The sequence below is a fragment of the Furipterus horrens genome, unplaced genomic scaffold, assembly GCF_987537825.1.
Source record: "Furipterus horrens unplaced genomic scaffold, mFurHor1.1.pri manual_scaffold_11, whole genome shotgun sequence".
Taxonomy (NCBI): domain Eukaryota; kingdom Metazoa; phylum Chordata; class Mammalia; order Chiroptera; family Furipteridae; genus Furipterus; species Furipterus horrens.
Genome location: NW_028327181.1, coordinates 62,741,340 through 62,767,294, shown reverse-complemented (window position 1 = coordinate 62,767,294; position 25,955 = coordinate 62,741,340). Strand labels below are relative to the sequence as shown.

Here is a 25,955-nt window from a genome sequence, read left to right as displayed (position 1 = left end):
ATTAATTACAGTCATGTGATTGTGAACAAGTTATTTTGCCTCTCTAATTTTATTTATTTTCTCAAGCAGAGTAGAAATACTACTCGACAGAAAAATACTGCACAGGATGATGATAATAGTAACTTTTGACTAACTTTATAGCTTCCTTTCATGTAAAAGACTTATACCTAAGACACTAACCAAGCCCATGATATGAGTAAGGCAGGAATTATCCCCATTTTACAGATGAAGACATATAAAATTGAAGTTCAGAGAGGTTAACTGACTTGCCCAAGGCCACACTGAACACTGCACAGTCAAAAGCTCTTTCTCTTACTATTCAACGTACAGTAAGCTGCCATCACAGACCTGAGGTGGCAAGAGCTGTTTCTCATGCCCAAACTACTATGAAGACTACCCAAGGAAAGCTGTCAACAATTAAACAGAGAAGGGTCACTTGAGATTGTTAGGAGTCATAATTACCCACAAGGGTATAAAACTATGATTAATAATAAGTTAAGTACAAGTTCTTTAAGACAATTTGCAAAAGTCGGGCTATGTACCAAATTAACTGCATGCCTCTTGCACTAGATAGAACACCCAGCTTGAGGGATGTGAAGTGGAGGTGGGGAAAGAATTTCATGAAGAAAAATTAAGTTCTCCGAAACTCAATAGGGTAAGACACTCAAAGCTCTAAAATACGAACAGGGGCAGGCAACAGCTTATAGGTGGTAGTGACAACCCTGAGCCAAACCAAGAGTGCCAGGCTGTGGTTTCAAGAAAATATGCAATCTGGAAGTTTGCACCTCAAATTACTGCTACTGCAAAGAAATTAGTACCATTTATAGTAAAAATATGCCAAGTTTTAGAGGATAATTCCAATTCTTCATTACAATTGGATGGGATTCCATATTAGGTTGGGGCTTTCTTGTCTCAACAGAAGCTCTTTTGATAATATAGTCAATGGCTCAAAAGCCACACTCAGAGAACCAAATAATATAACTATACATCACAGGCATATATCTCTTGAAGTAATCAAATAGGCATGTTCCTAAAGGAATTTAATGAGGGCACTATCAGTTCCAGTTATTTATATTCTACAACATTAAAATTTTTCTTCAGCACAACCTGAGAATGCTGTTTACTGAAGGCTCTACCATTTGGTATAACACAGAAATGGACAAGTTACTGAAACCTTAAACTTAATTCAGTCACTACAATGTGAAACACCTTAATTTTTCTATTCTTCAAGGTCAAAACAGTCTCATCTTTCTCTACCCCCAAGAAAATGGGGTATTCTAAAAGACAGATGAAATGCCAATGCTTTTATAAATACAAGTCAATCCTCTGCAAATAAAGAGCTTAAGATGCCTATATTCTACTTCAGTATTGATTCTAAACCTTTTAACAGTTTAAGCTGACCACAGATCTCCCCTTCTACTTCTTCTATACAACACTCTCCTCCTTTAAAAAGAGAAAAAGCCTTCCCATACCTCTTGTCCCCTGTCTTATACACTGACACACACAAAACCCCTAATGAAGAATGGACTGAGGCCTAAGGAACACATGTACAAAACACATTTTTAACATACACACTGCTCACCCTTAAAAGCATGTTGTTATAATGCAACAACATAGTCTATATAGAACCCCATAACACCAAATTTGAAAGGCAAAAACAAATATGCCCCTTAGCAGTCTGAGTAATTTTAAGAACAAAGATGCAAAAATAAGGCATGATTACTTATTGTATCACTAACCTTTCCTTTAAGTACAAAATTCTCCATGCTAATCACAATAAAAAAATAAAAAGCATATTTTTGAATCAATTCCCTACTAGTCAAAAAGTCAAATAAAAAGAAGTGTAGGAATATTTAAAATCTAATGTAAAAATACTGCCAGCCCAATTCACAGAACATCTTACAACACTTTCCTATCACACTTCCCACACTTGAAGACCCATATTATATATCGTATGTACGCCACAGATTAGATGATAAAGCAAGAAAACAGATTACAGACATCCAAATGTTACAAAAAGATTTATTATCATGATATGTTACCTAAGTATTTGTCAGCAAATGCTTAAGTAAGGTATATATCAGCCAAACTACACACCAGGGGACTATCCAGAGACTAGTCAATCTCCCTTATTTAGTGAAAACACAGTAGTCAGTAAACTGTAAAAAATGTTTAATCTTACATTTGAAAAATTTAAGAGATTTCAAAGTATTTCACTTTCATTATCCTATCAGACAATTATAAAAAAAATTTCCTGATATACAGACTAAAATTAAGTGACAAATCTGCCCTGGCTGGTAGCTCCATTGGTCAGAGCATCGTACCAGTACACCAAAGCTGTAGGTTCAATCCCCGGTCAGAGCATATACAAGAATCAACCAATGAATACATAAATAAGTAGAACAACAAATCAATGTTTCTTTCTCCCTCTCTCCCTCTCTCCCTCCCTCTCTCTAAAATCAATAAATTAAAAAAAAAATTTTTAATAAGTGAAAAATCTGAGATCACAAAGGTAATCAGATCTGAAACCTGACTCAAAAAACATGTTAGCTCTGGGGGAGGATATATAAATATGTACAAGTTTCTCTTTAGGGCGCCTTAAAAAAAAAACAAAAAAAACAACTATTCCCAGTTAAAATACCACCTAACTTGTAAGATGCTATTATAAAAACGAAATTAAAATCTGGTTATTTAATAACCATAACAAAGCCAATATTACCACTTAGACAGTGTACCTTTCAACCAAGAACCATGTGAAAAACATTCCATCAACAACACACTGTATGCTCTTAAGTATGCTGGGCACTGGGGTGACTATAAGCAAATTCAAACAGAGGCCTCTTGCTTTTCAGAAAGTGTACACTCTATTTGATAAAAAGATAGGAAAAAAAGAAACAATGCTAAGCTGTGTTCGACCAACCCTCCTGAGGGGGAGAAACCTTACCAGGTGGTTCTGCAGAACTCCAGGTGACAAGCATACCAAGTGAGATGGCAGTTTAGTCCAGGAGGACTTCATGGGAAAAGTGAAGCTTTAACTGCACATTGAAGGATGAACGGAAATGAGAAAAGCACAAAGAGGAATGAAAGCATTTAAGGGCCGCATAAACAAAGGCTGAGAGAAGCAGAAAGCAGCAGAAGGGACTGAGCCACCCTGCCTGGAACATAGGTGCAGGCTAAGGCACAACGAGAAATAGTTTGGTAAATTAAGTGGGGTCGGCTCCCAGCAGACTGACGTCGCTCAGGGCGATGCTGTTAAAATATTAAAATCATCGACTATTTAAACTAGAAAGAGAACCTCAGAGATTTTCTAGACAGTTCTTTTCTGACAGATGAGGAAAATTAAATCTAGGATCCATAGCGAGCTAATGGAGAGCAGAAGGACAGAGGCAGGGAAAACCTCAGACCCCAATTTAGGAACCCCGGTTCAATGACAGGCAACACAGTATGACAGAGAAAGCACATCTGCCCCAAATCAATGAGAACATCAATATATGAAGACCTGCAAGCATACATACAAGACAGGACTGTCTTGGGAATCAGAGGAGACTGGTTTCCAGGAGTAATGGAACATCACTGTGGCATTACAGTTGAGCAAAAACCACTATTTTGCCAGAAGGAATCACTTTCAAGAAAACAGCAATCCAGAAAGAAAGCAGAGGCAGAAGCCAGTTTTCAGAGAGTCAGAAAGGAACTGGGTGGATAAACAGTAGAGCAGCGGGTATCTGGCACCAAAAGGAAGAAAAGGATTGAGCCATAGAGAGAAGGCTACAAGACCAACCAAATGTTTAAGACAAAAGAAATCTTAGTGAGTTTGAAGGTGAAGAAAAAAAGAGATCACATTGAGAAAGACTAAATTAGATGCTAGATAAGGTGGAGGAAGCGAAGGAGCACAGAGAACCAATTGAGGACCAGCTGGAAGAAATTTTTTTACAAAAAATGAGTTCCAGAACAAAAAATAAGCATTTTTCTTCACTCACTATATAATACCCTTTGCCCAAGGAGTATTTATTTTCAACTACTTTTTAAATCCTTATAAAAATGCCAGAACAGGCTTTAAGAACAAGGCTAGGAGATTTATTTTTTAATCCTTAACAGCTTCAAAGTTTTACAAATCTATTTATTTGGCCACTTAACATGCAACTTCAAAGACACTTGCCAATCATTTTATACTGTGAACTTTATACCAAATATTCACAGAATATTCTGATTCGCATTCAAATTACAACTAACAAGCTATTGTTAACAAATCAAAAATCAGAGTTTATTCCCTAATATTATTGTTGGGGGGTGTTTTATATACTGTTTTTACTTGACAAGATATGGAAAATATAAGTGCTTAAATGAACATATTTATTCTTCAGGGGTACCTTTTTTCAATTTCTTAAAAAGAAAAAGAAAACCTTCACATAACCACAGTTTTCCTTTATTCCCTTTCAGATTCAAAGCTCAGCAGAGGCTGGTGAGGCAGATAGGTGCGGTGTCTAAGAAGGTGCTAATTTGTTAAGTAACCCAGTTAATGAGCCACAATTTAAAAACAGACACCTAAGATTTGCCAATTTCAACTTAGAAACTTACTGTTGAGGATAATAAAGGCAGGTTAAGTATATATGACTGATGCTCTCAACTTTCTGGCTGGCCATCTTTGCAACTGCCATTTCCCTAATTAAGGAGGTAATCACTTTTAAAATTGGTTAAGTTTTGGTGTTCTTCTGTGTGCCCCTTTAAAAGTTACAAAGAGAAAAGTCTTTATCAAGTTTTAAACCTAATGGTCTCTCAGTAATATAATCCAATATACGTGGTAACATTTCCCTTCCTCAGATAGATTAGTAGTACAGTTGGTTTAGATGCTTTTTGTTCTGAAAGCGGAAGGATGGGTGAAACGATTCCTTCAAGTCTCTGACAGTTTTATAATTCTATTGTATCCATGTAGTTTCCTCTCAAATTTCTTCTCAATTCCTCTGCCTATTCCCAAATATCTCTCAGGTAGATCAGAAACACTGAGTCCTGTAAGGAAATGTTTATGGATCAAATAATAGTGGAGCCCATCTCCCCCTCCCATTCAGCTCCCATAATCAGTTTGATGACTATATCCAGTATACAAAATAAATGGACTCAATCTTAAACTGTTCCCTCATCACAGAAAGCTGCAAAAAAAAGGGTGGGGAGGGGATCCCTTTAAACATCCCGAACTACCTACAGCAACACAAAGTTAAACTAATTCCCACTGACAAAAGGCTCCATGCACGTTCATTCTGATCAACCCTAGGATTTACCGTGTGACGTTCAGGGAACAAAAAGGCACCTCCCCAAGCTATGAAACTTTTTTTTTTCCATCCCACATAGTCTCATGAAAGTTCTCTTGTCAACCAAGAGGTGAGAATTAAAACCAATAACAAAACCCTAGCCTATCTGTGGGCTCTAGGACCACATCCCAGCTGTCCTGGCTCCCCGTTGTCAACGGCTCGGATGCCGTTTCCCGCTTGCCTGCCACCCTTCTCCCCTTACTCCCCAAGAAGCTTATTCAGGAAAGCAACATTAACATCCTCAGACAGCTGGCAAAAGTAAAGGGAGAAACTGCAATGATCAAGGAAGGAAAAACGGGAAAAACGTTTCAGAAGCAGGAGGGATCAAGACCCATGTTTCCAATGCAAACAGCAATGTAAAAGCGAGTCCTGTCTCATGAGGATCTGGGGGGACGCCCGTGTGGGCATCAGAAAAGCGTGCTGTGTGTGTGTGTGTGTGTGTGTGTGTGTGCGCGCGCGCGCGTGTGTGTGTGTGTGCGTGCGTGCACTTAGAGCTCCAGGCACAGACTGAGACCATGGAGCAGAAAGTAAGAAAACCTGTGCTTTCCCTGCTTTCTTCTACTCTTCCCCCTCCAAGAGAGGAAGCTGAAGAAACTGGGGGAGGGGAGGGGTGTTATCGTTCTCCTGTGAGGGGGTACACAAGACGGGCCTTGGGGTGCCTTCAGTAGCTCACCCCCAATGAGGTCTACTGAGGGAAGAGGAAACCCCCTAAATGTTACCCACCTTCTTTCAAAAAGAAAAGGGGGGGGGTGATTAAATCCAGATGGAGAGCCCCAGAAAGCGCCCCCAGGTCACTCATCCTTATTAGCAAGCGGATGGGCTGCGATAATAGGGATGGAGGGTTGGGGGGGAGGGCGTCAGGGACAAGGCCCCACTCCCCGATTTAGGAGGGAAAGAGAGCCCGACGACCAGCGATCCCCTCCTTCTCCGCACTTCCCCCTAGGCCACCCCCACTTGTCCCCCCTTCCTTTCCTCCGGAGCCTGAGGCAGCCGCGGGGGAGGCGGCTGCTCCTTCCTCCCTCACCCACTCCGTCCCCACCCCCACACCGCTCCCACCTCCTGCCCGCCCCGGGCCCGTTACCTGCTCGTCGAAGCGGTTGACCACGGCCTGGACCCATTCCACCGGCCTGTGCGCGGCCATGTCCTCCCCGCGGCCGGGGGGCGGCGGAGGGACGGGGCGGCCGGCGCCCAGGGCTGGGAAGAGGGCGGGGAGCGGGGGCTGAGGTAAGGGAAGAGTCGAGGAGAGGGTCTGAGGAGTGCAGGCTCCGAACGTTCCCACGGGGGTGGGGATGGGGGGCCTGCGCCGAGCCGGGAGGGGGAGAGGGGAAGGGGGCGTTGGCGAGGAGGCTAGGGGGAGGGGGGCGGGGGAGGGGGACCCGGGGAGGGGAGGGGGCCTCTTGGTCGCTCTCCCCCCTAGCGCCGTCTCCCCACAGCCATCACAGCCCGAGACGCCGCCATGACACCCCACCGGAAGTGGGATCCTTTCCACGGCCCGGGGAGAGGGAGAACCAGCGAGCTAGAGATTGAGAGAGCGGCTGGGAAAGGGGAGGGGGAAGCGAGAGGGAAGGGGGCCTGCCGCGCATGCGCCCGCGCCGGCCGGTTTCATTAATGAAAAAGCGAGTCCTCCTGGAGGTGACGTCACCTAACTCCTCCCGGCCCGGCGGCGCGCGTCCCTTATAGCCGCCAGGCTCACCTAGACTCTGGCTCTGGGTTCAGCGGGCGAAAGTCAGAGCTGACCCGAGCGCATCCGCTTCCATCCCCAGCGCCACACCAGGCTTCCCCTCCCCCGCCGGCCCCAGGGTTTGGATTGCTCCCGGTCTTGGAAGTTAGAGCGCCCTGGTGCTAACGTTTCCCCCAGCTTGCAGCCCTCTGCCGCTGATCTGGGCAGGATGTGCCGAGCCCCTCCTGCCTTAAGCTCTCACGAAAAGATAAGACACACAACCTCAGGTTTCCAGGTCCTTCACAGTTTCTGTGAGAAACACTAAAAAGCAAGGGGAAGAGAGAATCGGGTTTTTGTTTGTTTGTTTTGTTTTATTTTAACGACCTCTTGAATCCCAATGCTAGATAGACCCAATGACGAAGTACTCCGCCTCCGGAATCCCAGTGTAAACTTCCTCTGTTGGACTGATAGGCACCCAAGTTGATTAAACTTTTACACGGTTGATAATACAGTAGATTCAAGTTTCACCACCCTCAAAAAGCCTTTAAGGGCTTCGACAGGCATTAATTCAACATATTCATCATCTCATTTAAATCTTTCAATGAGTCTTTCCAATAGCTATTAACCTCATCTAACTGATAGGCTAGGTCACAGGAGGTCTGGGATTTGCCAGAAGTCACAGAGTTGGTAGGTGGCAAAATAAGGATATAAACCCAGATGGTTTGACTCCAAAGACAATAGACAGACTGTGGGTCTCCTGAAACAAAGGTGTTCCCTATGCCCGTAATACTAGGATTGAAATGATTCCATGTGGAATTGGTCAAGATGGTTTTCCAGGAAAAGGATTACATCCAAGACAATGGATGACCTATAGCCAACATGAACTTTGGAATGAGTTATTTTTATCTTCCTCTATACTCTTAGGCTAATGTTAAAATGAGTTTACATATTCTGAGCACACACTAATTAGTAACCTGTTAGGCCACATAGAAGGATACTGAGTGAGAGGGCAGAGCAAAACTAGAATTTTAGTTTTACCACAGGAAATTCACAAAGCCAATAGCCCACATAAACATAGATATGTCCGTGAGAGACATGTTCAATCTCTGCTAGCTGGTGATTGTCCAAAATACATAATTAATATTTCATTCCACTAGAACAAGGGAACAAGTTCTGGATAGTTCTTTAGTCCATTCTTTAAAAATGCAACAAGAATACTGCCTAATTTCTTTTGGATGATGTCAGAAATGATGACAGTGCTGAAGAAAAGGATGAATATTAAATAAATGTTCATCTACGCCTTCTCCAACTAGGACCCCTGAAAAAGCTCTCATTCATACCCACAGAGAGCATCCCAATGCCTCTTCTTCACTGCCAAACTTCCAGACGCCCAGTTGTCCTTTCTTTTTCTCGTACTTCCTCTGAAAGTCCCTAATTACCGTCCTGTTGCCATGGCCTTTGCCTGTCTGTTCCCTTCATCTCTTGCACTAGACTGGATGCAGCTGCCTAAATCCTCAGCTCCTTTGACTCCAGTGGTCTTCCGTGACTGAGGTCCCTCTGTGCTTCTCTTTCTTCTCTTTCTCTGGTTTCTTTCCTGATTGCCCATTCCTCTCTAATTCTAGGGTAAGACTTCAGGCCTCAGCCTTCTGCTCTTCTTGCTTTACTCAGGCTCCTGCCAGCACATCATTAACTCATCCTAATCTGCACTTGCTGGTCTCTTGCCTCCCCTGAGTGCCAAGCCCCTCATTACACTTGGAAGTCTAGACTTCATTCCAACTTTCTCTCCAGTTAAATTCATTCAATTCCACTGAACTCAGTACCCAAACACCTATTACGTGTATCATGCACTGTGTTAGGCAGTGCAGAGTATAGCAGGAATTCTAACAAAAAATGCCAAAGAAGGTAATGCAGAAAGACCCTGGTGGACTAAGGAGTACAGGACCCCATTTAAAGTGGTAACTGTCACTCAACTTCAGTCAGTAGATCTTCCCAGTTATTGAAGAGAAACTGGAGATCTGAATTTATACATAAACTCTTCCATTGTTTACATTGTGGCAGCCTATTAACATTTTTAAAACACTTGTGCATCCAAACACAATGTGTTTACTATTTGACTTTAGCCCACGGAGCACTAGTTTGACCACCTCTGGTCTAGTGGAGAGACACAGGCTTCAGAGTAGAATAGAATTAAATGTGTATCCTAACATCCCCTATTCTGCACTGTCTAACAGGGAGTATTCAGGGGAACTACTAGTGTTTGTTTGATGTAGTTTTAAATGCATCTCATTCATTCATCCTCTGTGTGTGTGTGTTTTTTTAAGACTATTTATTTTACTTTTTAGAGAGAGGGCAAGGGAGGAAGAAAGAAGAGAAACAACAATGTGTGAGGGAAACTTCGGTCAGTTGTCTCTCACATGCCCCCAAGTGGGCCCCTGGCCTGCAACCCAGGCATGTGCCCTGACTGGGAATCAAACAGGTGACCTTTTGGCTCACAGTCTGGTGCCCAGCCCAATGAACCACACCAGCCAGGGCCTCCTCTGATAATCTTCAGCAATTTTTTCTTCATCTTATTCCAGTAGCATTCCCTCCATCCCACCCACTCCCCATGCCTCCACCACAGCAAGGAGCACTCAGCTCCTCAGGACTGATGTGCCCATTTCCCCCACTGCTGGGAATGTCAGTGACCAACAGCTCTCAGCTGAGTCCCTTTCCAAGAACTGGTCTCAGCAAGAGAACTACCTTAGCCAAGTCACACCAAGACCCAGAAGAGGGTGCACAAATGACTGGTAGATGCAAGCCTCAAGGTGGGACCATATTGAAGGGCTCTTTCTTAAGGGACCACCTCCCAAGGGAATAATAGGCCTTTGCTGTGACTACATTTAGTTCAACTCCTCTTTCTGCTCAGTCCTACTCCTTTCACTCCCACACAGCGTTGATCCCAAGAGTGTTACTAATAAACTGTCCTGCAAATCTCCATCTCAGAGTTGGTTTTCCAGAGATTCTAAATTAAACCAATTAGTCCAAGGAGCTGAGTCACCTGCTGGCCCTAGCATGTTGGAGCAGCGCAACTGTTAAAACTTTCAGCAGTGGTGATGGGATGGGTGGGTGGGATGGAATGTTGCTGCAAGAATGCACTGGTAGATGCAATCTATTGGGAATTTTTAAAATATGGGGAAAATAGCAATTTAAGAACTATGGGATTGGGTAGCTATTGATGGAGTAAGCCTATGCTGTGGGGAGAGACAATAAAAAGTTGAAGGTGATGAATCACCAATTAAAGGCTAAGGATGAAAGCTAGAGTGCTTCCTTAGTGTGCATAAATGAGGAAAGAGAAAACTGAGGATCAGGCCCAGGACTTAATTATGAGAGTAGTAGAAACCCAGAAAGGTTGAATTCTCAGCTCTGGCAAGTCTGCTCTGCCAAGGTCAGGGCTGTAGTTGGAAGAAGTGGGATCCTGACACTTTGGATGGGGCATCTGAGTTGACGTACTTAAAAACCTCAAAACCTCCCATCACCCCACATCACCCAGAACATTCTGGGTTTGTTCAAGTACCCCATGCACCTTGCTTAAAAATTAAGTACCTACCTTGCAAGGCAACTCATACCCTCCTTAGCATCCACCTGCAACTTTCTTCCTGTCTACCAGATGAATAACTAAGGTCAAGTCACAAAAAATAACCCCATTGAGGGAATGCTGAATGTGACAAAGGAGGAAAGGCACTATATCCTGAAGGAACTAAAGGATCTAACTAACATAAATATACCTGCAGAAGCTGTGGTCATATGTCTGCATGTATGGGATTGGCGGGGGGAGAGTGGAGGAGGAAAGCACAATGCTAGACAAAGCAGTTTAGTGGTATGAACAGGACGCTATACTATGGTATTTACCTCCTGGCAAGGCCACCAGGATACTATGCTAATAGGTCACTGGGATGGCTCTAGGAAGCTTGGAGAAAGTAATAACCCACCCTAAGCAAAATAGTAAGGCCAGAGCCTTTATGACAGGCAATGGACTAGGGGAACAAAAGACTCAGAGAAGGGGGCATGCTAGAGTGAATTTACTCTGTACATCCCACCCGCTGTCAGACAGTGAGGTGCAGAGGAGAATGAGTTTGATGATTCGTGGGGCATGTCTTGGTTCTCCCTTGTTCAGTTACAATGGTAAAGAGACACATACAGCAGCCACTTCTAAAAAAGAGACATGGTGGCTAGGGGCTCAAACCCTTTCAGGTGTGTGGGTTTTGGTCAACCTAATGTGAAAGCCACTGAGACCAGCAGAGATGCTAACTTAGGGTCAGGGGAATCTAGGAAAGGGGATTACTAATTGCAGTTTTAAGACCAGTGACAGTGGCAAGGGCTATAATTCACCCTACTAACCTTACTCGTATAAGTTTCCCCAAGAGAAGAAACCAACCAGAATCTGGTAGGAACTGTTCCGAGAACTTACTATATGAAAGAACCGGATCTAAGCAGCATAGAGATTGGACAATTGTAGATGCCATGGTGTCCCCTTCAGGACTGAAGCCTTCATTTCCCACCTACCACCCTCCTGCTCGGAGTGTGAGCAATTGATGGTCTGAGAGACCTCCCAAAATTGCCATCAGATGAAGAGAACTACACCACCCAAGATCGTACCCCCTCTTCATGAGAGCCTACTTCCCGTTTAGGGAACTCCCACTTCTGCAAGGGTGTACAGGCCTGGTCCCTTTGCCTCAATGTTGGACTATTGTGAAGTGCCTTCTCAGCCCCAAAGCTCCTTGTGGGGTTGGCTGAAGCTTTTCTTGCAACCATGTCTTAGTTTAACTTCTCCCTCTGGCCAGTCCTGCGTTCTTGCTTCCCCACAGGTGTTAATCCTGAAGATACTTCACAATGAATTTCCTGTCTACAAATCTCCATCTCAGCCAGTTTCCACCTACGACATCTGGGCTCAAATGGCAGAGCTACTTCTTATTAGTGATGTGACCTTGGCAAATTATCATCCCTATAAGTGGGATGATAATAAAAACTACCTGCTTTATAGGCTGTCATAGAGTTAAATAAAATAATACTTATAAGGGAGTAGGCACAGTGCTTGGCGTACAGTAGGTGTTTCTCAGGTAGGGAGAGGAGCACCGGGAAAGCTGGAAAAGAAAAGATCCAGTTTGACCTTGAAAGAAAAAAGAAAAGAATAGCAACAGAAAGAGCGGGGAGTTCAAATGTGTTAGAGGAAGTTCAAGGAGCATTTTGGTGGAGAGAGAAATACAGCACACTCTGTCAGCTGTCTAGCCATCATTCTTTCCTTTCTCCCCAATTTTTTTTTCAGGGACAACTGGAAGAGATTAGCCATAGAACATATATGCATATATGCATAGCCCAGGGACACAGACAACAATGTGGTGAGGAGGGGCCTGGGTGGAGGGTGGCAAAGGGAGGGAAATGGGGGACATCTGTAATAGTGTCAACAATTTTTTTTAAGAAAATGAAAATAAATAAACAAACAAAAATCCTTACCTTCCCAGACTCTTTTTCTGCTAAAGATGGCCAATTGACCCAATTCTGCCAAGGAGATATAAACAGAACTCTACTGGGTGGAGTTTCCAGAAATTATTAAGTTCCTGATTAAAAACAAATAAAACTCAGCAAGCATGCACAAAGCTTTTGTCATTTGCTATTCATTCTTCTTCCCACTGAGAAGACAGATTCAAAGTCTCGGGGCGAAGCAGCCATTTTGCAAAAGATGGAAGCCAGAGAAAGACTGGGTTCCTGAAACTTCCTCAAGGAGTGGTACCCGCCCTGAACTGCCTACCTCTGAAGTTCTGGTTACAAAAGGAAAATGAGACCTCCATTGTGTCAAGCATGTGCATACAGGTTTCAGCCACATGCAGCAGAACGCAACCCTAACTGATACTGGTGAAGAATAAGAAATGGAAAGTAAGAGGGGTATAAGCAGCTGCTGAATGAAAGGGAGACTACTCTCCAAAGCGTGACTGTGAGTTGTACACTGAATAACATACTTAGGAATTACCTTCATTCTGGGTTGCCATGTTCTTTCTCTGAATGCAATACCACCCCAGAACTGGGCTTGCCAGGCCTAGGACTTATTTGGGTTATTGTTAAATAATTATGTCATCAGGAGGAGGAGGACTATAATTATTAGGGTTGTTATCACAAAACACTGTAAAAGGCACATGGGGGAGGGACACAAAGAAAAATGCCTTCACTCTTCATGGAGGCCTGAAACAATTTGTCTCCTGTCAATCCTTTAAAGCCCACCTTAGCCAGAGAAAGACAAATACTGTATATCTTTTATGTGTGAAATCTAAAAAAGAAGTTGAACTCAGAAACACAGAGTGGAATGGTGGAATGGTGGCTGCCAGGGACTGGGGGGAGGGGGATGTGGGAAGATGTTGGTCAGAGGGTAAACTTTCAGTTGTAAGATGAGTGAGTTCTGAGCATCTAAGGTACAGTATGATGACTGTAGTTAATAATATGGTATTATATACTTGAAATTTGGGCTAAGAGAATAAATCTTAAGCATTCTCACCAAATAAAAGTAAGCGAGGTGATGGATTTGTTAATTCACTTGATTGTAGTAATCATTTCACAATGTATATGCATATCAAATCGTCACATTGTACACTTTAAATACATTACAATTTTATTTGTCAGGTATATCTCAAGTTCAGGGTGGGCAGAAGCCTAGCTTAGCCTCCCATGGCCAAACTCTCCCTGGTGTCTCTAGTCCTTATACCCCTGACTTTTAAAACACCCAGAGTCACTCTGCCTTTGTCTCAGGTGTGGTAGGCTGCTAGCTCATAGCAATACCAAACCACAGGAGAACCATAATAAATTGGTTTTGAATGATCAGTCAAAGAGGAGCATCTGGAAACAATTAATTACTGGCTAATTGTTATCAACAGCCTAGGTAACAAAAGCTGCTATGAGGACTCACCCTGTGTGAGTGTTCTGGTTTAGTCATTAAAAGGTGCTTTACAAACAGCTGAGAAATTAATGTGTCTCCTTCAGTCTTTGGTGATATACTTCACCTCCCACTCTTTAGCTTCAGAGAAGTCTGTTTCTATCACTTATTTCTCCATTCACTTATGACTATCTATTGCAGCTAAGTGTTAGATGGGACTTGTAGTAGAAGTTTTGATCCTTGCCCTGAAGAGGTGTAGGTATGAAAGATAAGACAGGTATCTAAATAACTATCCTAGGTGACAAAATACGAGAAGTTTCCCTTCAAGAAGTGCTTACAAAGATGTCAGGCACTATGCTATGCACTTATGTACAATATCATTTTTAAACTTCATAAGAGCACATGAGGTGGATATTACTAGTTCTATTTTATAGGTACGGAAATGGAAGTTTAAAAAGATTTAGTAATACCCAGCTAGTATGTGACGAGGCTGGTAGTTAAACCCAGCTTTGTCTGCCCACAGGTTCATCCTCTTAACCATCATACAGCATCATCCAAAGAAGGTTTCTTGGAACACTCATCTCTCCAAATGTTTCATGGTCAGATGAGTTTGAGAAATGCTATTCACTCCAGCTCGTTATTGGCAATTGATAGGGTCATTTTGCTTTATAATGTAATAATTTAGGCCAGTGGTACCCACTTTTTTGAAGGCATATTCCTATCAGTAAAAAAATTTAAGGCCCTCTGCCCAGTACAGGTCTATTTGCTTAAACAATCTATATGTATTCTAAAATATTCTGTATTTTACTTAGTGATATATTGCTTTTATTCTCACTAAAATGTCTAATATTAATATTACTATTAATGGTATTTAATCTATTATAAAATATAAAATATCAAGTCTGTTCAGAAGGTATCCAGCCATGTAAAATAAAATATAGCCCTGGCTCAGTGGATTGAGTGCTGGCCTGTGAACCAAAGGGTCACCAGTTCGATTCCTAGTAAGGGCACAGGCCTGGGTTGCAGGTCAGGTCCTCGGTTGGAGGCATGTGAGAGACAACCACACATGTTTCTCTCCCCCTCTTTCTGCCTCTCTTCCCCTCTCTCTAAAGATAAATAAAATCTTTTTTAAAAATAGAGACACTTATTGAAGAAGATACAAGGTACAAGAAACATTGTACATAGGACAATGACGCCTCAGTCCCCTTCAAAGTAGGCATCTTGGGATCTCACCCAGTTCTCCGATCTTTGTTGATTGCAGCCTGTACACATTTAATATTCCCAGGTATTCTGCTTGTTGCAGGCCTTCCAGAACCTGGGTCACTTGCAACAGATTCTTGACCATCTTTGAAGTGTTTTTGCCACACTTTTATTTGCACTGCACTCTCATTGTCCCTGAAAGCCTCCTGAATCATCTGAATAGTTTTCATGGAGGAATGTTCAAGCTTAATGCAAAATTTGATGCAGATTCGTTGCTTTACTCAGTTAGTCATTTTGAATGTGATGACCACACGGTACACATGGTCACTCAACAATGTCTACAGCCCTCACTAACTAGAACAGTGAAGTCTTCATTGTTCATGCATGAGCATTCCAGTCAATGCTCTTTGACTACTAGGTTACATCGATGTCACACAAACTGTTTGCATTATATTAACGATGACTGGACTTTTTCTGGACAGGCTTTGTATTATTATTTTTTTAAATTATTTATTTATTTGTTTGTTTATTTATTTTATTTTTAGAGAGAGGGAAAGGAGAAAGAGACAGAGAGAAACATCACTGTGTGGTTACCTCTCACTCGCGCCCCCAACTGGGGACCTGACGTGCAACCTAGTCATGTGCCCTGACTAGGAATCGAACCAGCGACACTTGGCTCGCAGGCTGACGCTCAATCCACTGAGCCACAGCAGCCAGGGCAGGCTTTGTATTATTAATGTTATTTATAATAATATTTTTACTAAGAGCACTGTGATGGAACTTGCTTTATTATTTTCCAGTATCTTGATTTATTGATCTTTTCAAAGTTCTGGTTCTAGAGTTCAGTTTATTTTGTTACTACTTTAATGGCAACCATACTTAAAAGTTCTCTGTAAAATAGGGGTCCCCAAACCAGGGCCACAAACCAATTAGGAACCAGCTGCACAGCAGGAGGTAAGCAGCCAGCCAGTGAAGCTTTGCTCACATTGCCACCTGACTCTCCCCCTGCCCCTCGTCCCTGGAAAAATTCTCTTTCATGACACTGGTCTCTGGTGCCAAAAAGGTTAGGGACCACTGCTCTAAAAGATACAAGTGTATGTACACAAGTGGATGAAGTTGTCACTGACGGTGCTTACTATGTAACAGAATTAGTTTGTCAGCCTTATCCACTAATTCTACAAGGGTGCTGCTGCTTTTGTAACACAGTTAGTGCACACCCATGTTTCCTGAGGTCAACCAGTTGTTTTTCTAAACTAACAAATTGGTTCAAAAGCCTCTGAAACATTTCCTTCTAACCTTAAATGGGTTACAAATTTTAATTTTTAAGGTTTTTTTTAAAGATTGTATTTATTTATTTTTAGAGGGCAGGGAAGGGAGGGAAAAGTGAGGGAGAAAACCATCAATGTGTGGTTGCCTTACACACACCCCGGGCCGGGGACCTGGCCCACAACCCAGCATGTGCCCTGACTGGGAATCAATTCAGCGACCCTTTGGTTCACAGGCTGACACTCAATCCATTGAACCACACCAGCCAGGGCCATTTTTAAGTTTAAAAAATGTGCAGCTGTGAGAGTTTTTGTAGCTCCACACTCATGTTTTTAGCAACAAACCACATAACTATGAAATATTTAAAGATCTGTTTTCAAAATGCCTTCTCCATAGCACGTTTCTGTAGGAAAGGAGTTAGTCACTCTCTCAATCATTGCCAAGTAGCATCTTTATTGTGTGTTTGTGTTAATATTTAGACACCACTGACAGCTTATGGTCTTCATAGAAAAGCTCAACAAATTTTAGTTTATCTGAATCTAGATAATATAATCTATAGATCCACTGAATTAGGTACATGTAAATTGCATAATGTATTACAAGTGGATAAATGAATGAAGACATCACTGATAACAACTCTATGCTGTGAATCCCACTCTTGCAGAAGTGAGAGCAGTGCAAGAACAGACATAACAAAGAATTGGCTACCTCCCCTTCTTTCTTTGGCTGTAGCCTCCTTCCCAGACTAAGTTGTTAACAAGCCATCAGCCAACCAGGAGCTCCTTCAGGGGTAAGAAAGAGAGCAACCATGATTAAAACGTAACTAGCGGTATTAGTGTAACAACAAACATACAGAGCAATGGAATAGAATTGACAGTCCAAAAATAAACCTCCACATTTACAGTCAACTGATTGTCAGTAAGAATGCCAAGACAGTTTGATGGGGAAAGAATAATCCTTTCAACAGATCGGTGCTAGGACACCTGGGTATCCAAGTGAAAAAAAGTGAAGTTGACTTCTAATTCACATCATATACAAACATCAGCTAAACATGGATCAAGATCTAAAGATAAGATCTGAAACTCTAGAACTCCTAAAACAAAACAAAGGAGTAAACCTCCATGACCTTGGGTAGGCAATGATTTCTTAGATAGGACACAAAAGCAAAGCAATTAAGAACACAGATAAGAACATAGAATTTCATCAAAAAACTTTAAAATGTTTGTGTTTCAAAGGATACCATCAATAAAGTGGACCGACAACTCACAGAATGGGAGAAAATATTTGCAAGTCATCAACTCAACAAAACAGAACAAGCAACTCAATTAAAAAATAAGCAAAAGAGCTGAAAGGACATTTCTCCAGAGAAGATACACAAATAGCCAATAAGCAGTAGAGAAGATGCTCACCATATTTTGAGCCAAAGGAGAAATGCAAATCAAAACCACAGAAGGTACCCTTCATACTGCTATTAGGATGGTTGTAATACAAAAGACAGATAAAAACGTTGGCAAGGATGTGAGAAATTGAAACCTTTATACACTGCTGGTGGAAATGTAGAATAGCGCAGCCACTTAAGAAAACATTTTGGCAGTTCTACAAAAGATTAAACATAGAGCTATCATATGATCCAGCAATTCCACTCTTAGGTATACACCCAAGGGAAGTGAGAAAACATGTGCACAGAAGATTTGTACATGAATATTTATAGCACATTATTCACAATAGCCAAAAAGTCAAAACAAACCAAAGATCCATAAGCTGATAAATGGATAAATAAAATGTGGTATATTCATACAATGGAATATTATTCAGTCATAAAAAGGAATGAAGTACTGATATATACTATAACATGGATGAACCTTGAAAACATTATGCTAAGTGAAAGAAACCAGTCACAAAATACCACATATTGTGTGATTCCATTCATATGAAATGTCTATAAAAGGCAAATTCATAGCAAAATAAAATAGATTAGTAGTTGCCTAAGGCTGGGGATTGGGGAGAAATGAGGAGTGGATAATAGGTGTGGGGTTTCATTTTGAGGTGATGAAAATGTTCTAAAACTGATTGTGTTGATCGTTGCACAATTCTGAATATACTAAAAACCATTGAATTGTACACTTTTTAAATGGACAAATTGTGTCACTCATGAATTATATCTCAATAAAAGTGTTTTGTTTTTTTTTTAAATAACCCTCCATTGTTCTGATAGGCAAAATAAGAAAGAGACTAAACCCTACTGTGCATTATAATGGAACCCAGGGAAGTCAAGGGAAAGGGGAAGCACCCATTAGTGAATTTTCCTCTTTAATTCATGACTACATTGGGATATATTATTGTATCTGATCCAATAAATTCCAAAATTACCGACTGTCATGTCTGCTGCAGCTCCCCCTGAAGGGAATAGCAAAAAGAATAATCTGACACAGATGACCCACCCCCACCCCTAGCCACAGGCCCTGGGGATCCAGAGACCCACCCAACTCCTCCTAGCTCTGCCAGGTCTGCCACATCTGCAGGATGTGGTTGTCTAAGCATGGCTGGGAGTCCTACTGAGTTCCACAGTCTGATCGAGGAATTGTCTGGAAGGAGAAAGGGGATGGTTTCCAGGGAAGTGAAGTGGTTTTCCCAAGAGTCTAGTAGAAGAAGATGCTTGAAAAAGTGGGACACCCAGGGCCAGACCTCAGGAGAACTCTCCACCTCCACCCACTGAAGGCCTAATCCTGTGCTACCTTCCCTAGTGACTCTGGGGGAATCAAATTCCCCAAGAGCTTTAACCTTCCCTCTACTAAATTTTAATTCTATTTCCAATTGTCCCAACATAGCAATAAAGCAAATTATTTCCATCTGTATAGTCTGGGGTCGTTGTGTCGAAGGGGGAGGAGACCTGCCCCCTCTCCCATTCCCCAGTGAGGCCTATGAAGAGAGGGCAAGACTCTACTCCTATCAGGAGGACTAAATCAGCCCTGGAGTTGGAGGAGCAAGCCGTGGTGCTCAGCAGAGCTGGAAGCTGTGGGAGAAAGTTCGTGACTACAAGAAGTGCTCACAAACGGACAACTCAAGAAAAATAAAGCCAAACTTTCCGTTTATCCATGTGTTAGAAGAAGCTGAACTCTGGAGATCTAGTGAGTATTTGGGTCAAAAATCCAAGCTATGGCTACCAAGCAGCCTGGAAGCCAGGTTGGCTGGAGTACAGGCCTAGCCTCGGGGGATAGCAGAAAAGAGAGCATGCGTGGGGCCCGTGCTCCAAGCCCTGGAGGCCTGGCTGAGAAACTGAAACTCACAGCTCATGGTCCGCTGTACAAAAGACGGCTGTTACCCAAGCACAAAGCCACACCTGTGTCCCTAGCCTTGCCTCTCGAAAAGCAATACGTTTTCTATCACCTGTAGGACTCCAAGACGATGGTTTACTTTGGCTTCAACTATGTAATTCCAAATGTGTGAATAGTTTTGTGTGTGTCAGGTTCTTGGTTGCACACGTCAGAAGCTACCTGCATTTTACGGAAACTGGGAGGTGGTGGGTCACAGAATAGAGGGGGGTGGGAGGTGGGGGGCTGGGCGACTGGCCCCAGGAAACAGGAAGGAGCCAGTGCAGGTGAGTCAGCAGGAGAGCCAGCCAAAGGCATGACACGTGGACATTACTCAGGGCCCCGGCACTGGCCAGGCCACTCCACGCCGCTGCTGTGAGGGCTGCGCGTGCCTGTGTGCTTGCGTCATCGCTCCCTCCACAGGCGTCACTGCCAGCGGGAGCATCCCCCTGGCCGAGCCAAGGGGCGGGACAGGGGATGTCTGGCCTCTTTTAGCTTCTGAGGGCGGGGGACATGCCATCAACACCTTCCATGCCATCAAGACCTTTCAAAAGAGTGGAATTCCCGCTAACTAGGTATGAGATTTAGGTGCTACAGAGACAATAAATAAGTAAATATTAAATGTTCGCAATTTGGAAATATCTGAAGAAAGAAAAAGAACTAATATTGCTAAATATTGCTATCCTTTCCCAGTTTTAATTCGGAGACATGACAGGTGTTCTTTTTTAATCCTTACCTGAGGATATGTTTGTTGATTTTAGAGAGAGGAAGGGAGAGAGGAAGAAAGGGAGGGGTGGAGGGAGAGCGAGAGAGAAAGAGAGACATTGATCTGTAGCCTCCTGTTCGCATCCCAACTGGGGCTCGAACCCGCACTGGGAATCAAATCTGCAACCTTTTGGTGTATGGGGCGACACTCCAACCAACTGTGCCACCCAGCCAGGGCCAGAGACATGGTAGGTTTCTAAAGGACATATTTAACATCTAGACTATTCATTTTGTCTTATACAGTAGTTTGAGGGAGCAGTATAGGAGAGAGGGTTAAGTACGTGACTTGAATTCAGATCAGACCTGGGTTTGAAGGCCAGTTCCTAGCTGAGTTGCCACAAATATGCAAACGAGCCTCTCTGAGCCTATGTTTATCTGTAAAATGGGGTCATTATAATACCTGCCTCACAGCTTTGGACTTTGAGATTCAAACAAGATAATGCTTGTAAAGTTCTTAACAGTGCTTGGAACTATTAATTATTACCGCTGAGTGACCTGCCCTAAGGTATGAGTAATGGACATGGTCTCTTTGGGCCATATACCTTGGGGCATATGACATGCTTTAAGCCTGGCAGCTACAGCCACACAAGGGGAGAGAAATATGCACATATCCACTTACAAACACTCATGTTTTCCCCTCATTACTTTCATTGTTTAAGGCCATGGGCTTTGGTGCAAGGGATCTGGACTGAATCCATACCTGCCAGATAATTGCGGGTCACCTAAAGTGAGTTACTTAACTTCCTCCGACCCTCTGATATTTTAATCACAAAATGGCAATGATGACATCTACCACATAGCAGCGCCGTTCAGAAGTAACTAAGATAACTTATTATGTAAGATGGTTAGCACCGTGCCTTGTTGGTGAGAACTGGCCTCTTCATTATTACTTATTATTCCCCATGGGACAGGAGAGAAGTAGCACCTCTCAAGAAGATTCGCGTCCTGTAAACTCACTACATGGAAGTTTCTCTCCTTAATGTTTCATTCATCTGGCAAGAGTTCTTTGGACTTCTACCAACAAAAAAATTGAATGCTCTTTCCCCCAACCCTCAGTTTTATTGAGATATAATTGACACACAGCTCTGTATAAATTTAATGTTACTATGTAGTGACTTGACAGACATATAATATATTGTCAAGGGATGAACACAATAAGTTTGGTTAACATCCATCACTCAAACAGTTACCAAAAAAAATTTTTTTCTTGTGATGAGAACTTCTAAGTTTTTAAGAATCATCTTGAGAGTAGGAAAGTCGCTCTTGTGGAAAATGCTAGTGTCCACATAACAAAACAAATAAAGCAGATCCCTGGCAGAATGCAGGTCCAAGGGGAAAGTAGGTTAGCATTTCCCAGGGTATAAGGAATTCTCATTCAAGAGACGCTCCTCAGGAAAGGTGCTGTGGTCAAGTAAGTGTGGCGAGCACAGCTCCACCCCACCTTTTAGGGAATGATACTGCATAGCATCAGTTTAGCAAAGACTCCAGGAAGTGCTACAACCATCCAGCATGGCAAAGAAGAAAAAGAACTGTTCTTACCACATTGCCCTAACACGGCGTTAGTGAACAAAACTCATCATCATGAAGCATGAATAAAACTTTGCTAAATGCTGAGGTCATCATTTCGGAAGTAAATGGCTCACTTTTGGTCCCTGCACAGCAAATCTTCCCTCCTATGTAGTAGAGTCCCAAAGTGGTAAGAACAAGTTCATGGTCCTAAGCTAAGTTCTCATAGGTATGGTAACTATATTTTAGTGCTAAAAATTGGGACTATTTTAAGGTAGTGGTAGCTTCTTAAATTCAGGACATGGGTTTCTCCAGCACAGAACTAGGCACATAGGAGGGGTTCAATAATTGAGTTGAGGTGAATTTCTTAGGAAGATCCGTCTCCATATTTATTTTATCCCCTTCATTTTACTTGCCAGTCTCACTTACATAAACAGTCTAGGTCCATAGTACCTGAAACTTTGTATCATCAACTTATTAAATAAATTACTATCAAACACCCCATCATGATATAAAGAGTAACTATGAGTGATAATGATCAAAATACTAAAAAAGTGAGTAATGAAATAAATCTCAGAGTGAGAGGAGGAAACATGTGAGTCATATAGAGAGGAAAAACTTAAAAAAAGAGGAAATAGGAAGTGAGAACTTCTCATCACTGTTAGTATCATCATCAATAAATATCATCACCCCACTTATGTGCTGCCAACCACTATGCTGAGTATTATACAGGCAACATGGCAACATCCCTGTGAGTTGATTATTATTATCATCTATTTTATAAGTCAGGGGAGTAAGATTTAAACAGGGACAGAATCACCGTAGAAAGCTAGAACCAAGATTTGAACCAAAACACTCTAGCCTTAAAATGCATTTAAGGCCCTGGCTGGTGTGGCTCGGCAGATTGAGCACTGACCTGTGAACCAAGGGGTCACCAGTTCGATTCCCAGTCAGAGCACGTGCCTGGGTTGTGGGCCGGGTCCCCAGTTGCAGGCACGCAAGAGGCAACCACACGTTGATGTTTCTCTCCCTCTCTTTCTCTCTCTCCCTTCCCCTCTCTCTGTAAATAAATAAATAAATAAATAAGATCTTTTTAAAAAATGTGTTTAAGTATTGTGCCAAAATGTAATAAGGTAAGATTATGTCTTCTCATTTAAATAGCATAATAATTGAAAGTAATGTTCTTAACTTAGGACCATGAAGCTAATAAATTTTTGACATAATCAGCAATGTGTCAGAAAAACAGATAGAGCAACTATAAACTTCTATATTTTTTAAAATGTAAAATTATGCTCCAACACATAAATGTACACCCAGGGGGCTTCAAAGCATTTAAAAATGTACAGACAACATAATAATAAATACAGGGTGGGGCAAAAGTAGGTTTACAGTTGTGAGTGTATGAAACACTGTTTATTCTTGTATCTATTTATCATTCTATTATTTTCCATATGAACAACTGTAAATTTCCTTTGGCCCCACCCTGTATAGCTCTGTTCAGAATCTACTGTATTACTAGTGTGACCTAACATTAATTATGTAAACTATATTAAGCATTTAATTAAAGGCAATTTTGTATGTCCCCTTAGACTTTAGCAAAACTTTTAGGATGACTGAACAGGCCAGTCGTGTTTTTAAAATGCCCGAAGAAACTTTACAAGTTGCTTTCTTTTTTTCTCAGCGCCTTCACTTTTTCTCATTCTAGTCAAGATCATGTCATTTGGTTCAGAACCAGACTTGATACCGTCAGCAGCCATCAGAGTCCTTCCTACTCTGCTGGGAAGCTAGACAAATAAAAAGAAGCATCAGGACATTTTTCAGAGAACTGCTTAGGCAGGCAGGCAGGCAGGCAGGCCGCCAGAGGCCTGTATCCTAACCATGGTGCATCTATGTGCGTGCACACTTGTACCTGACCTGTGTGTGCACATACAGTTAAGTGTGTGTGTTTATGTTCATGTGTGCACATGTGCGTGCATGTGTGCATGCAGGTGCATAAGTGCATGTGTTGGGAGACAGAGAACAACACGAGATGCTGCTTCCTGAAAGGCAGTGGGGAGTCCAGCGCGACACAAAGTCCTCACTTTTGTGTAAGGCCGTCCTTACCAGTTAGCCCCTAGAGAGAGGAAGAACTGCAGAAACCTTTCAAAGAAATGAAAGATCAGATAAAGATTGGATACCATTAACTCTTTAAAAGGTGAATGAGAATCAAATAAATGCCATATCGAGCATTAACTCCTTCAGGATGCTAAGAAGGAACAGTCCCGACTCTGTAATATTACATTGAGAACAGGACTAACTGTTCCTTTTAACCTTCAAGGCGTGTGTTTTTTAAACTCTTTTTCTAGGCTTGGTTTCCCAGAACCAAAGGTGAGGAGTTGTGCACAGCAGATTTATTAAGGAAGGGCTCCCAGGAGAAATCAGTGGAGAAGTGGGGAGAGTGGGAAAAGAAAGACAGCTGCCATGCAGCCACAGGCTGCGGGGGACATGGGAATGCAAGTCACACCCGAATCTGTTCCAACTGAAGACAGGAAAATCCCACTCTCCACCATGGACACTCCTAGGGCCACTCAAGGAGGAGGAAAACTACTAGGCACTTCCAGATCTTTGCCTTTGAGGGAAGAGTGCTACTCCAGCAGCCCGGGCAAGTCCCCAGAGAAGAATCACAGGTGCCACTGCAAACAAAAGCACACTTGAAACTGTGGAGAAATGATACCAAAATGATCCAAAGATCGGGGAGGATGTGTGCAGAGGACCAGTACAGGCATCCTCTCTAATGATAGTCTGCACAGACCCCTACCCTGGATGGAACGTATCAGGAGGCACTACAAGGAAGCAGCGCAAACCGAGCGGCGATGTTGTAAGAGGCATATGAAAGTCCTGAAGTACCATAAAGAAGTAAGACAACGTTCAACTTCGGATCTCTTATTGATTGTTATTTTGTGTTAACCCCCTTCTGTCGGTAAGCATCAACACACGGTGCGGACGGGGCGGGACACTGGAGCTAGACAATTCTGGCTTTGAATATAAACCTGTTAACTTACTAGTCAAGGGACCTTCGGGCAAGTTTCCTAACCCCTCTGTGCCTCAGTTTCCTCATCTGTAAAGCAGGATAATGACAATACTTAACTCACAGGGTTGTTGTAAGGAATCAATGAGTTTATTCATTGTAAAGCACTCGGAGTGGTGTCTGGCATGTCCCCTCCATGGTTGCTAGCAGAAATCTCAAAGTGGGTTCTCTGCTCCCCACCCCCACCCCAGAGGCGGTAGAATGAGAGTAGGGTGGAGAGAGAGAAGAAAATTGTGTTCCGCTGAGTCGCAGGTCTGAGAAAAAGGAAACAGAATGACAGCAGGAGCAGGGATGTGACTGTTGGTCAGAAAGTAGATCTGCAGACTATGAACCAGGGACCAAGCCTGAGAACCCAGGGAGTTTTCAGAATGTGGGTAACGTCATTTCAAATAGCCAGTGAGCCCAGACGCAGATGAACCATCACAGCAAAGACTGACAGAACCAGTAGTCACCCACAGTTGGGCCACAAGCAGCCTGCCTGGCACTCAACTACCGAACAACTGGGTGAATGCAGAGGGCTTTGGAAATTGATCTGTGAATGCCGGGTACCTGGAAATGCACAGAGCAGCTGTACGTGAAATCAAGATGAGTGGGGGACCACCTCTGTCGCTGTGTTGCTGGAGATCTCCAACCCCAGGATACTGGGCCCTCAGACTAGAGCACCTCGCTCTCCCCTCCCAGGAGGAAACACAGCAATACAAGCTAAGGGTTTGGATCAGACTGCCTGGCTTTGTATCCTAACCATGAACAAACTCTGTGACCTAAGCCAAGTGCATAATCTCTCTGAGCCTCAGTGTTCTCATCTAGAAAATGGAATTTATTATAAAACTCACCTCACGGTGGTGATTTTTTTGTTGTGATTTTTGTTTCTTCAAGGTCCATTGAGACACATAGCACAGTGCCTGGTGTATAGCACATGATCAAAGAGTGTTGCCTGTTATTATTTGGCCTAAAATCCTGAAACAAGCCTCACTCTTAG

General features: G+C 42.7%; 1 protein-coding gene across 2 annotated transcripts in view; it reads right to left on the bottom strand.

Annotated features, from left to right (window-relative positions):
* NF1 (neurofibromin 1) overlaps positions 1 to 6,554 on the bottom strand; it is a 211,097-nt gene extending 204,543 nt beyond the window's left edge. For both annotated transcript variants that reach the window (XM_090257326.1, XM_090257327.1), the window contains exon 1: positions 6,385 to 6,554. In XM_090257326.1, coding sequence (XP_090113452.1) covers positions 6,385 to 6,444 — 60 coding nt within the window. In that variant the 5' untranslated portion in view covers positions 6,445 to 6,554. The remainder of the gene's footprint in view (positions 1 to 6,384) is intronic.
* Positions 6,555 to 25,955: the final 19,401 nt, after the last annotated feature.